The sequence below is a fragment of the Ciconia boyciana genome, chromosome 2, assembly GCF_034638445.1.
Source record: "Ciconia boyciana chromosome 2, ASM3463844v1, whole genome shotgun sequence".
NCBI classification, from domain to species: domain Eukaryota; kingdom Metazoa; phylum Chordata; class Aves; order Ciconiiformes; family Ciconiidae; genus Ciconia; species Ciconia boyciana.
The window spans coordinates 28,069,557-28,083,947 of NC_132935.1; the positions used below are offsets into that span (position 1 = coordinate 28,069,557).

At 40.9% G+C, this 14,391-nt stretch overlaps 1 protein-coding gene across 2 annotated transcripts in view; it reads right to left on the reverse strand.

Moving 5' to 3' along the window:
- Nucleotides 1-621, reverse strand: part of SLC26A7 (solute carrier family 26 member 7) — a 69,805-nt gene extending 69,184 nt beyond the window's left edge. For both annotated transcript variants that reach the window (XM_072851203.1, XM_072851201.1), the window contains exon 1: nucleotides 432-621. In XM_072851203.1, the coding sequence (XP_072707304.1) occupies nucleotides 432-621 (190 nt within the window). The remainder of the gene's footprint in view (nucleotides 1-431) is intronic.
- Between the last annotated feature and the right edge of the window lie 13,770 nt (nucleotides 622-14,391).

Here is a 14,391-nt window from a genome sequence, read left to right on the forward strand (position 1 = left end):
AATTATCGTGTAGATATATTTTGTTTTCCACATGAAATAGGGGAAAAGGTGGTCATTTAACTGGTAAAACATTGTATATAACCATATGCTGTGTGAATAGAGTTACTGCTCTCTTATCTTCTATATTAAGTCTTTGAAAAATTGTCAAAGGGATGGGATATATAGTGAAGTTCCAACTCACAGAAATTAGCTACAATAACACAAGGCATTCCTATCCACATCCACTATACACACATAAGAATTAAGACTATACATGTTTTCCGTATATTTTTATTTAGATTAAATCAAGCAAATATAAGCATGTCTGTTTTAAACAAAGCTTTAAGATAATATTAAACAAGAAAGAGGAAAAAAAAAAAAAGAAAAAGAAGACCAGACCAATTCAGCATGACCAGATTTCAAAATATGAATCTGAAATGAGTTAACTGTACCTTGAGTCACCTGTTGGATGGCTAGCATCACCCCAGAAACTGTATCAGGAACCAAATTTTCCTTCCAGTTGTAGACAGGCACCCATTTCAAGATGGGCAGCCTTCTCATACACCAGAGTTTGACATCTTCAAGGCGAACAGCCTGGATCTTCCTCCAGACCGCATTTCTTTTCCTTTTTGCCCCTGTCATCATTCCCACCCCCCAAAAGCAGTTCCTCTTTCAGAAGAGCAAACAGTTGAGGAATCACCCTGATCTGTGTCAGTCTCCAGTTTTCTTCTGAGATTTTGCAGTTCCAAAACTACAGAGAAAAAAAAATGAACAGAAGCACTTAAGATTTCTGCAGCTGCTCTCTAACTGTACTCAATAAAAACACTTATTAAACGCTTCAATCATATAAACAGCTACATGAAATGCAAGAACCATTTATAGCAAAGATCACATTTTCTGCTCTTTGCAAAAATTTGGTCGAGTCTCACGTTAGTTTGTGATTCTTTCCAGTAACATCCCGCTTTATATTCCCTGTAATGCTTGTGCTTTTGGCCTCAGTCCAGTGGCAAAGTGAGGTATTACTGGGTGTGTGTACGATATAGGCTGGGCTATGCTAATATGAGTGGGAAGTGCCCAGCGGAGCAGGCATCTCCCTGCCAAGCCCAGGAGAGCAGCCTTGGCTCTCCTGCCGGGAGCTTTTCTGGCTGCGGTCGGAGGGCGTGAAGTCCTCAGTAACCCTGGTGGTAGCAAACTTGTTTGACTCCATCACTGTTTTGTCTCCTAAATGACAGTAAAAAGCTTATTTATGTAAAAAATTCAGAGCATCAGGTAGCAATAAGTCCTGCTGAAAATACATACAGATTCTCTCTGGAGGCTGAAATCTCAGACTGAAGTGTAGAAAGCTCAAAGTGCAGTGAAGGACTGCAAGCTATCATCAGCTCCATTACTTGTGATGAAAGCCGAAAACGCTTGTGACCATCACTCTTCTCCACAGCTACTCCCTTCTGCTCTTAGTAGTCCACCCAGCAAAGGCTCTCTCAGTGAAGTCAGTTCACCAAGTAACTTTCGATCTTGTAATAACTCCGTGCACCTTGTGCATGATACAAAGTGCTCAGATACAAAGTGATAAGAACATGGAAGAGGTTTAAATGTCAAGACATTTAAATGCCTTGTCCGATATGGAGCAAGGACACAGTGGCATTCCTCTTAAGTTTTTTGTATCTCTGGATGGCAAAGAAATTTAAGTTAAAGTGTAAGAAAGATCCATCACATGCGTGAAGTGTCTTCCCGATCACTGTTCTGCAGTAGGTAATAAAAATAAATATCTATTTTTAATATTTCAATTTCATGTATATAGATTAATTTACATTGTATTGTTTAGATTAAGATGAACAAAACTGAAGCATTGCCCACTCAAAACAACTTTAGAAAAATTAGACACTGTTTCCAAATACAACAAGGAGAAAAGTGCAAGGGCAAATGCACCACAGGTCATTCTAGTGAGTGACATTCAGGTGGCGTCCACTGTTGTGTCCCTTAGAAGTGCAAAGGGAAAAAAGAAAAAAAGAAATAGCAGGAAAAGATTGCCTCAGACAGACCTTCACTTTTAACTATTCCAGGCATACTTATTTCTTGCTCTGCCCATCCTTTAACCATGTACACCTTTTAAAGAACAGAAGGAACACACAAGACATTTACCTTATTTCTTTTCATTGGAATAAACCTCTAAGCATCAATTCCTTTTTTCTTTTTTCTTTTTTTGTGTTTTGGGGGGTTTTTTGTGTGTGTGTCCCTGCTTTTAGCTTGAAAGTGTAGTTGAAGGACTTCATAATCAAGGCTTTTATGGCTGCCAAGTGTTTCACAACACAGACCTTTCCCTACTTTCAATGATCAGAAGTGGACAGGAATCCTTCGAGCTATAGTGAGAGTTACTCAGCTGTCAGGGGCTGCTTAGTTTTGATAAAATGTTCAGTACCTCTAACTTTAATAGCATTTACTGGGGAAAAAAAAACAAAATACATTTCTACACATAGATATGTATGTATAAATATAGCCAAATTCAGGTACTTGTGTAACAGAAACTAATCCCAAATTTTTAAAGAAAATCATGGCTCACTAGAAGCTCTGAATATTCTGAAAAAGTAAAAAAAAAACCCATTATGAAACCAAAGAACCATCACTAAACACACAAGAACATACTCTCCATTCTTCAAACTTCTTACATCAAAATGCTGAAGCTGTTTGAAAAAGTCTGTAATTGAGATTTTCCCACCTCATATTTGCAGAGTCAGTAAATTCAGACAGTTTTCATCAATCCCAGATTAGTATCTGAACTCCTAGGATTATCCATATCAACAGACTTTTGTCCATCACCAATAACAAGGGATGGTTTCTCTCTGTGGGTGTGTGCATGCATGAGTGCAAACACCTTACAACTAATACTTGAAAATAAGCCTTGCTAGTCAGACACAGACAGAACTGCACATGCAAAGTCCTTGGGATGTTCGTGCTGATGTGGAATTTGCGCAGAAATTCTGTTTTACTCCAACAATGACTTTGATAAGTAAAAAAATTGCATCATCATTAAATCCGGAGTTGATAAACATTGTCACTATTCTTGAAAAAGTTCCTTGTTGCAACTTTGAAAAAGTTCCTTGAAAAAGTTCCTTGTTGCAACTTTGAAATTAATAAAATACTCTTAGTTAACAATGACACAAAGCAACATATCATTTACAACACCCCAGACAAAGAAATCAAATTTTTTAAGGGAAGACAGATGTACAGATATGCATAACAGCAAGCCTACATCTCATTACACAGTAGTCCAACATTTGAATCTTAAAGAAACATCAAAAAAACCTTTCCTAAAACACATTAATATCCTAACTGAAACACATACTGCATCACACACATGATGTTTAAACATTTTCCCATCAGGTGGCTTTCATTAACCTATAGGCCTACAATCTATAAACCCCCCAAACCATGCAGGCTTGTCATACTTCAAACTGTGTCATGAGGTGCATGAGCTACCAGGACTGTCAGACCCTCTCCTTTCCTGAAACAGGTGTATAAAACTTAGTTTTCTGGAACAACAAAGGATAAGCGTGAGGAACCTCTGTTTTTATGCATTTAAGTCAGTGTACTCACACACACAGTTGTAAAGTTAGATCGTTTACAATTAGCCCTTTTGATGAGCTTATATAAGTAAAACCTTTTTTTTTTCTGGAAAATACCCAATAGTATGACTCTAATAGTGTACATATGTACAATGCTAAAAAGATAACTACCATAAGTCAATATTTAGAATGCAGATAGTACATAAAAGGAAAGAATTATTGCATCATAGGTCTGATCTGTTGGGCTTTTCAAACTTGGTTTATAATAGGTTCACTGAAAAATGAGGTAACTTCTGTGGGGACAATCTATATTTTCATCAGCTCCTCTAACATTTACATACATTGGATATTTGCATACATGGTGGATAAGTGGAGTTAGGAGGTTTGATTCTCTGTCTCTGGCCTCAAAGGATAAAAAAAAATATACCACCTTACTCCAACCTAGACCTCAAAAAGAAAAATTTCTGGCAAACTCTGGAACAGAAGTCCTAATCCCCACTTCATATGGAAGCAGCTTTTGCAGGAAATCACTGGACTCTTGCATGAGAACTCCTTTAAGTCTTCACATCAATTGACAGGAAAGTTCAAGAACAATAATTATGTTTCCATATGCTCACAGTTACAGTTAAATGAAGTTATTCATACCTTAGGCAAACATAGATGCCATGATGGAAATAATGTGCCTTGCTCTTTGTAATTTTTCTCAGGAAGACAGATCACTTATTAAATATCTGCAAACATCCAATATTAAACAAGTTTGGACTAACTAAGCATGTATTTATAGAATCACAGAATCACAGAATCATGGAATGGTTTGGGTTGGAAGGGATCTTAAAGATCACCTAGTTCCAGCCCCCCTGCCATGGTCAGGGACACCTTCCACTAGATCAGGTTGCTCAAAGCCCCATCCAACCTGGCCTTGAATGCTTCCAGGGGTGGGGCATCCACAGCTTCTCTGGGCAACTTGTTCCGGTGTCTTACCAAACTCACAGTAAAGAATTTCTTCCTAATATCTAATCTAAATCTACCCTCTCTCAGTTTAAAACCATTACCCCTCATCCTATCACTGCACTCCCTGATAATAAGTCCCTCCCCATCTTTCCTGTAGGCCCCCTTTAAGTACTGAAAGGCTGCTAGAAGGTCTCCCCTGAGCTTTCTCTTCTCTAGGCTAAACAAGCCCAACTCTCTCAGCCTGTCCTCATAGGAGAGGTGTTCCAGCCCCTGCTCATCTTCCTGGCCCTCCTCTGGACCAGCTCCAACAGGTCCATGTCCTTCTTGTGCTGAGGGCTCCAGAGCTGGACGCAGTACTCCAGGTGGGGTGTCACCAGAGCAGAGTAGAGGGGCAGAATCACCTCCCTTGACCTGCTGGCCGTGCTTCTTTTGATGCAGCCCAGCATACGGTTGGCCTTCTGGGCTGCAAGTGCACATTGCCGGCTCATATTCAGTTTTTCACCCAGCAGTACCCCCAAGTCCTTCTCCACAGGGCTGCTCTCAATCCACTCATCGCCCAGCCTGTTTCAATGTTTGGGATTGCCCCAACCCAGGTGCAGGACCTTGCTCTTGGCCTTGTTGAACCTCATGAGGTTCGCACAGGCCCACCTCTCTAGCCTGTCGAGGTCCCTCTGGATGACATCCCTTCCCTCTAGAGTATCACCTACATCACTCAGCTTGGTGCCATCCTGCTGTATTCCTGCTGACTTACATCATTTGTTCCTCAAGAACATCCAGTTCATCCAAGTGACTTCCCCGTGTTCTCTCATCTACCCTCACTGGGCAAGGGAAAGTACATGCTATCATTAATCCAAAGCTACGTGCATCTTTCTGGCTGGCTGGCCACTGCCCAACTGAATATATAACAATTGAGCTCTCCTCAACTTTTCTTCAGTGGTGTAACAAATTTCCATTCATCCTTGTCCGCTATCCTGACCGACGATTTCTATGAACTCAGTTACTTCTATCTTTCTGCCAAATGCAGATAAAAATGGCTAAAGGATTCAGAGAATACGAGATGAAACACTTGAGAAAAAAAGAGAGGCAAAAACCTTGGTCACACAAAGATTTTGCTTTTAGGAAAGATAGCTAAAATTCCAAGAGAAATCATATGAAAAATTCCAAGTATGTTTGACAAAACACAGCTGGATGGGAATGAAAATCAGATTGAACTAGGTACTACTATGAACAGACCAATCTCTCCAGTCCACACATCGCAGAACACAGCACATGAGAATATTATACAAGCTACTGCAATAATAAGAGGGTGACAAAAAATGGAACAACACAAAACCAGTTACAAAAATCCACACCTTCAACAAAGCATTCCTGAATTTTGAGAATTTGTGGAAAAAATAAGTTGTCGATCACACGTATTACATAAAATATTAAACTAGGCCACAGAAGCTGCATACGTTTAAGTGTGCAAATTATTTACTACTGAAATTGAAGGAACGCCCCCCTCTGAAATTCTGATGCATCAAAACCAAACATAGCTCACAAAGTCTGAAGCTTCCCAATACATCTTCCAAAGCTGGATGCCATGCATTTATTTTCAGTAATACCTAACTTTAAAAGTACTCCCAATTTCAATCACCAAATACTTAAATGTGGTCCTAAATTGAAAAAGATATGATTCTTGCGCTTCACAAAACAGATTACGCTAAAATCTCCATCCCTTCATCATACAGGACATTTAGGAGCCACTATGGCTTGACACTAATACCTTATTTGCCACAGAGTAATCAGAATTATCACAAGATAACGGTGAAAACCCAGGCAACACAGAAGTCAGACCCTGACTCAAATGGCTTCGGCTCGACTTCAACGTCTTCTTTGTGAAGGGGGTTTTCAGCACCGCTGATGATGCTGTGCTGCACAAAACTGTGTGAAGCAACACTGACATCGAGTGGCTTCACTTGGTATTTTTCTTCGGTTATTGCAGGGTGCCAGAGCACTGCCTGGACTTGCTACTGCCTCATGACGTGATGGCTTTTGAACTGGATAATGTTAACCACATAGTTTAATAACACAGTATGTTAAAAAGCAAAGAACTGTAGCATCAATAAAAGGTGTATTCGCTACATTTCAAATGTATTTACTGGTCAGAAATTTAAGACAGGAGGTTGGTAGATTAGCAAGGTACTGAACCATGGGAGATCCTAATGCTCAGGTACAGTCTGCTCTCAGCTCATCTAATGACTAAGAAATACAAGTGCAGAACAGACAAAAAAAAGTCTGATAATGCAACCATCCTCTTAAACTCCATTCCTGTTGTGATACTTAGAGCTGTCTGTTAGTAAAATGATACACAGTTGCTAATGAATAAAAAAATTAATAAAATCATTAGAAAATTATATTAAATTATTTTAGCATACTGTCGTGGTTTAACTCCAGCCAGCAACTAAGCCTCACACAGCCGCTCACTCACTCCCCGCCAGTGGCATGGGGGAGAGAATTGGAAGAGTAAAAGTGAGAAAACTCATGGGTTGAGATAAAGACAGTTTCACAGGTAAAGCAAAAGCTGCATGTGCAAGCAAAGCAAAACAAGGAATTCATTCACTCCTTCCCATGGGCAGGCAGGTGTTCAGCCATCTCCAGGAAAGCAGGGCTCCATCACGCATTAATGGTTACTTGGGAAGACAAATGTCATCACTCCAAACATCCCCCCTTCCTTCTTCTTCCCCCAGCTTTATATGCTGAGCATGACGCCATATGGTATGGGATATCCCTTCGGTCAGTTGGGGTCAGCTGTCCCAGCTGTGTCCCCCCCCACCTTCTTGTGCACCCCCAGCCTACTCACTGGTGGGGTGGGGTGAGAAGCAGAAAAGGCCTTGACTCTGTGTAAGCACTGCTCAGCAGTAACGAAAACATCCCTGTGTTATCAACACTGTTTCCAGCACAAATCCAAAACATAGCCTCATACCAGCTACTATGAAGAAAATTAACTCTACCCCAGCCAAAAGCAGCACACACACCTAAAATAAGCATGAGAAACCTAAAATTAGCATGAGAAACCTAACAGTGTCCATCTCTGAGGGAAAAGATCTGTAATGAAAAAAAATCTCATTTTTTCATTCTCTTTTAAGACTACTTCTAGCAGCTGTTTGAAGGTCAGCTGTGCTGGTTTTGGCTGGGAGTTAATGTGCTTGCCATGGGGCTTGCTTGCCTTACTGTATGGTAGAGTCTAGTGCTCGTTAGTGGCTGCTTTTTGTTTTTGCTGCTGGCTGCCCTGCTGTGCTGCTTATCATCTTACTCTGCTGTGCCCGGGAACATTTTGATAACAGCCATGGCCATGCGCCTGGGCTGGCAGATGGCCAGGGCATCACTGCTGTTTCTGTGCTGCTGTACTGGACAGACTGGAACTCCAGGGTGAACTCGAGTCGAAGGGACTGTGACCTGTGGACGAGTCCATGCAGGAGCAGGACACCCCGAAGAGTCTGTGGCCATGGATAAGCCCATGCCAGAGCAGGTACATCTTGAAGCGTCTGTGGCCATGGTTATGTCTGTGCTGCAGCAGGTATACCTCTGAAGGGATTGGGGCCCAAGGATAAGTCCACGCAGGAGAAGGTACACCTCAAAGCATCTGTGGCTGTGGATCAGTCCATGCTGCAGCAGGTACACCTTGAAACATCAGTGGCTGTGCATGAGGCCATGCTGGAGCACCTCAAAGCATGTGGCCATGCATAAGCCCACGACAGAGCAGGTACACCCCTGGAGGGACTTCAGCCATGGGTAAGGCCATGTTGGAGCAGGTTTACTTCTGAAGTATCCGTGGCTGTGGGTAAGGCCACGCTGGATCAGGTATATCTCTGAAGGCATTGCGGCCCATGGAGAAGGCCACGCTGGAACGGGTGCACCTCAAAGCGACTGTGGCTGTGGATAAGTCTATGCTGCAGCAGGTATACCCCTGGAGAGACTGTGGCTCAATAGATAAGGCTCCACTTGGAGCAGGTACTCCCCTAAGGGACTGCAGTCTGTGGCTAAATCCAAGCCGGAGCAGGGGCAAGGGGAGGAGTTCATTGCAATGTTAAACCCTATGGTCTGGTCCAAAGGGACCAGGGGTGGAGATTGTAATGGAAATACCTTTAAATTGTTGTAACCGGGGATTTGAGTTGCATGTTATAGGAATTACTATAGCAGGAACCAATGGAGGACAAGCCTTTCAAGAAGCAGTGCAAGTGCAGCAGCTACCCGACCTGAGCTGGCTTTGGTGCCCAGTAACTCCACACAATACACCACCTCTCCTGCCCTGAGTGACCACCATAAGAGATGGAGCCCAAAGTCATGGACTAAATGAACTCAATGGACATTTTGTGGTCATTTGTGGACATTTTACAGACATTTTATAGGGGTGGTCCATAGACTAAGGGAATGATATCTGCGTATTATATCAAAGGATGGGAAAGGGGGTGGTGAGTAATGAGGATGTATTGGATAGTGTGAGACATGAGCATGATGTAAATGGTATGGAATAAGGGGTGGAGAATGTGCTGGTTTTGACTGGGATAGAATTAATTCTCTTTACAGTAGCTAGTATGGGGCTATGTTTTGGATTTGTGCTGGAAACAGTGTTGATAACATAGGGATGTTTTAGTTACTGCTGAGCAGTGCTTACACAGAGTCAAGGCCTTTTCTGCTTCTCACCCCACCCCACCAGCGAGTAGGCTGGGGGTGCACAAGAAGCTGGGAGGGGACACAGCTGGGACAGCTGACCCCAACTGACCAAAGGGCTATTCCAGACCATATGGCGTCATGCTCAGCATATAAAGCTGGGGGAAGAAGAAGGAAGGGGGGGACGTTTGGAGTGATGGCACTTGTCTTCCCAAGTAACCATTAATGCGTGATGGAGCCCTGCTTTCCTGGAGATGGCTGAACACCTGCCTGCCCATGGGAAGGAGTGAATGAATTCCTTGTTTTGCTTTGCTTGCACATGCAGCTTTTGCTTTACCTATGAAACTGTCTTTATCTCAACCCACGAGTTTTCTCACTTTTACTCTTCCAATTCTCTCCCCCATCCCACTGGGGGGGATTGAGTGAGCGGCAGTGTGAGGCTTAGTTGCCAGATGGGGTTAAACCATGACATCAGCTTACCTTCGAATTAGTATAAAAAAGGTTGTTTTTTTTTTTCTTTTTAACCTAGGGATAAGTGTCACAGAATGGGCTGGAAACTGCGATTTATGAACTCGTACATCTGAGAACGCATCTTTATAGCCAACATACACAAATATATATACACATACACTGACGTTAAACACAGAAATATTTTGTGGTAACCCTTCGCCTTGACACAGACTCATCTGTCCAAGACAGATGCTGTTTAAGGTCTCAACATCAAAAATGCACGTTGAAAAAATGTCTAAATCACAAGCATCAGTTTCTTCATATTATTTTGCTTATTCAAATGTTGAGACAGAATGTATAAACCAGACTTTCTGATTATTGAGTGCACAAACTGGCTTATAAGACATGCAATGAAAGGAGACCATTTTAACTTTGGAAACCAACAGATCCAAGCTCAAGTGATCCCCTTCCCTTGCACATCTTATGGGCTGGTGGGTGCTCAGCAGCCTGTGGACCAGCTGCACTGCAGAAGCAGCTCTTTACTGGTTTTGATTCTAGACTTGACTGCCGGATAACGAGGTTCAAAACCTCTGCTCACTCCAAATCTCCACCATTTCAAATCAGTGGGTACTGAGCATTTAAACACACCTTGAAGAAGTATCCATCCTCACATCTGAGACCTGACCTGTAAATGACAGCACCGAGACCTGGCCCACCAAAGGCTGTGGGATACTGAGGTGTTGATGCAGCTGGGCAGACCAAACCTGAACTCCCGTGATAGGGCTCCATTTTGCCTGGAATTCAGGTGCAACTGCCTTGCAAGTTAGACAAACAGAAGATAGGTCTAAAATGTAACTATGTTCAAACAGTGCAACCCACTGTTCCCAAGCCACCAAAGGGTTCATACATCAAGTTACTTTTTACCTGAATTAACACAATGTTCTCATTAACCACAGAACATTTAGGTGCTCACTGATTACAGTTTGTCTAATGAGGGAATTATTTGGAAACAACTATAATGAAACAAGCATTCCTGAAGAATTTTATCTCCAGATATCCTTAGAATCATAGAATAATTTAAGAGGGGAGGGACCTCTGAAGGTCATCTCATCCAAACACTTCCTCAAAGAAGGGATAACTTCAAAGCCAGATCAAGCTGCTCAGGACCTTGCTCAGGAGCGTTTTGCAAAACTCCAGGGATGGAGATTCCACAAGCCCTGGGGACAAACTATTCTTGTGCTTACCTCCCCTCGCTGCATTTCCCTGCCCCGCTATGTATTCAACCAGAATTTCCCTTGCTACTGCTTGTGAGCATTGCCTCTTGTCCTTCTCCTATACAACTCTGACAACAGGCTGGTGCTGTTTTCTCTATTACCTTCCTTTATTTCTTCCTCAGACATGAGAGTCCCTTGCTTCAGTTAACTTCACTTTCAAGTGGACTCAAAAAATAAGGCAGTCTTATTAGAAAAATGACCACCCATTAAGCTAATCAAAATGTCTTTTAGACAACATAAGTTGATTCCAAGCCTTCAGACACAAAAAGTATATTAAAGGTAAGCGCAACAAACTTCACTTTAGTGTAGCAGTAGCAATGTGTGACTAAAAAGAAAGCCACCCCAGTGCCACAGTAACTCTACTGACTGTGAGTATATTGAAAACAGGAAAACCTTAGCTACCATCAGCATCATGAAAAAGAATAGTTTTAATAGTCATGTAACAGATCAATAAAACAAATTGCAAGTAAGAGGAAAAGAATGCTGAAGTGTGATATCGCTGTCCTTTTGCTTCAAAGGTGGTGCAGAAAGAATCACTTTCCTGTAGCATCTTCTGGGTTACCATTTCTTCCCCAAAACATACACTACATTAAACACTGTGGGCAATGTAGAAAGTTTTTCACATTCTCTCTCTTAAGTGTTACATCATCTTATGGCAGAGGAATGGATACTAAATCAAAGATTACCCCAGCCTTCCTTCAATAGTAAGTTTTTGTTCTGACACTCTTACAGAGAGAAGATAGCACTATCTGAACAATCAGCAATACCTTGCCTCCAGATCCTTCAGCAGATAAAATCCCTTCCTTTGCATCTCACAATAATCTTATTGCACTCCTTTTTCTCTGTGTGAAAGCCTCTAAATGCCTTGTTTCTACTCACTCTTACTATGCACTGTGCTGCTGCTAAGTATTTTACAGAGATTCATCATTCAGTGCAAGTGTTAAGTTACAAAACCCTGCAATTTTTGAGTGTCCATACACTTTACTCATTGGCTTAATTTCATTCGTCTGAAATGGATACTTAATCACCTCACTGAGGAAACTAAGTTAAGAGTGTATTTATACTATAGGCTGTCATAATATAAATTACAATGGTAACAGATTTTACAATATACAACAGAAAATAGGGCCATTCAAAAAGGAAAGCCTATGAAGTGTAATAACTAAAATTTAGTAATTAAATAGCTAGCATCCTGCTGCCCTCAGAGACAGCAAACGGATGGAATTCCAGAAGCACAGCCAAGCGAATTCCATGAAGCCTGTGGGACAGCTAAAATAATTCCTGAAAAACCCGATCTAAAAGCATTAACAAATTCACATAATCCTTTGTTTCCTCATTTTAATTTAAGTATCTGAAAATGTATCTTATGAGACTACTACCTTGCAGTCTGTGTACTTTACAAAAAGTTTCACATGAAGAATGTACAGTACATGCTAAATAAAAAAGGGATTACTTTTCAAACATGAGCCCAAAAAGACTTAAGTGCTTTTCCTCCCCCAAAATATTGTTTGTCAAACTGACTTAATAATCATCAGCAAGTACACACGAAAATCCAGTGTATTGTACATAATGCCATCCTAGTGGCGAAGAAGTTAGAAGACAAAAACTTCTCTGCTAATAATAATCTGAATTGTAACATCACCTTTTACTGGTTCCAGAAATAAGCCTGAAAGATATGTAGAGGCATAAGAACATTATTTTTCTAAGCAACTTTATTACTAAAAAGGATAGTAACCTCAGAAAACTCACACAACAAACAGTTGTACTGAACTATCTTGCTTGCTTCAATAAAAAGTCTCAATCTTGCTTGAGACTTAGTGAACTAGACACACACAAAATACTTAAGTTTGAAAGAAAGTATTTCAAAATACCCCATATATGCGTCCACAGCTTATAAAAAAAAAATAATCCTGAATTCCAACAGTTTAGAAATAAATCAAACTAAATCCCCCAGCATACTTGCCAACTGCTTTGAAATCAGGAACTTTGTTGCTACTTCTCCAGCACTTTCTTCCAAAGTGTCAGGAACAAAAACAACCCAATCTCTGTACAGTAACTCAGAACACAGTGACTCACATGCCAGGTCCTTAAGAAGCCGTGAAAATACATAAAAAAAAGAGATCGCTCATTCAAAGATGACATCCAGACAAGTCCATATAATTTATTCAAAGCTCCTACAACACAGATGCGTATTCCACGATTCCCAAGCCACAGTCCATTTTAATTTGCATAAAAAATACAGAATAATTGAGATGAGAACCCAACCAAATGCAGCTACTTGCACATTTTATGCAACTGTGTGCATTTTATACAACTGATTATGTAAGAAAGTAATTCCATGTACGGTCAGACTTGCATGGCCTGGGCTCTATCATTTGGACATTTGGCCCCAGTTGTTACTGGTCTATAATTACTGCAGAAAAATCTATTCTAGGTGATCTTGAGCAATGCTTTCTGTCTTTATACCTCTGCTTCACATGCTAAAGAAGATATACTCCTGTACTCTTCTTATGTGATTGCTAATGACCTCACTGATGAAGAAAAGGCTGTCGTTTTGCTACTTTCTTAAGTATCAGCTGTTATTCACATTAGACAATTTAACATTAGATAGTAGTAAATTAGGTAGGCTCAGTAAAGGCCTTATGGCTTTGAAACATGATCCTCTTCCTGGGGTTCTAGGGAAATGATCTACGTCGCACAACACAGTATGTCTTGTGTTTCCCAGGAATATGAAAATGGCACCAACTAGAGGGTGGAGAACAGCTGATAAAGATGGGATGATGTGCTTGGCATGGCTGTCCTGCTTGAGGGAGCAGGGAGGAAGAAGACCTTTGGCCACGGTCTACTAAAAATAAATGGTTAATTCATTATAATGTCTGAACTGTGCACATTTTAATTACATCACACTTTTAAGATATTTGAAAAGTTTGTTTGAAATGTGCTTGTCAGGGCAAGAGAAACACACTGCAGCTACTGGACCACTGTTGCAGAACTTCGGTTGCTTTCCAAAATAACCACTGTCTGCCCTAGACAGCTCCAACTCTTACGAAATTGTCACCCCTCCCTTGCCACAGTGAGGGAGCACATACAACTGAGATCATTCCATGCCAGTGTTCTCTCCCAAATACTTTTAAACCTGTGTTTTTAAGATGTATTGCCAAAACAGAAAACCATCGATTGATTGTATGCAAATTTTTCAAATACATTTTGGAAAGTAATTGGGAAGACTGTGCTTTTCAGTGTATATGCATTTAAAATTTTACATATAAACTTTAAAAATCTTTGTTGATCATGTTCTCAGCTTCATTTTCTGTAATCCCATAAACGATGGAAACACAAAACCTGCGTCTTACTGAATTAAAAAAAAAAAAAAAAAGTCTAAGAGATTAAACTAATTCTCATTGCAGTTATGGAAAGATTTCTCCTGACCCCAGTGATTGCTTAATTGACTGTGGAGTACTTTGTTAAATAAAAATGCACTTGAGCATATGGCTGGATAGTTTGCTGATTCAGGTGCTTAGCAA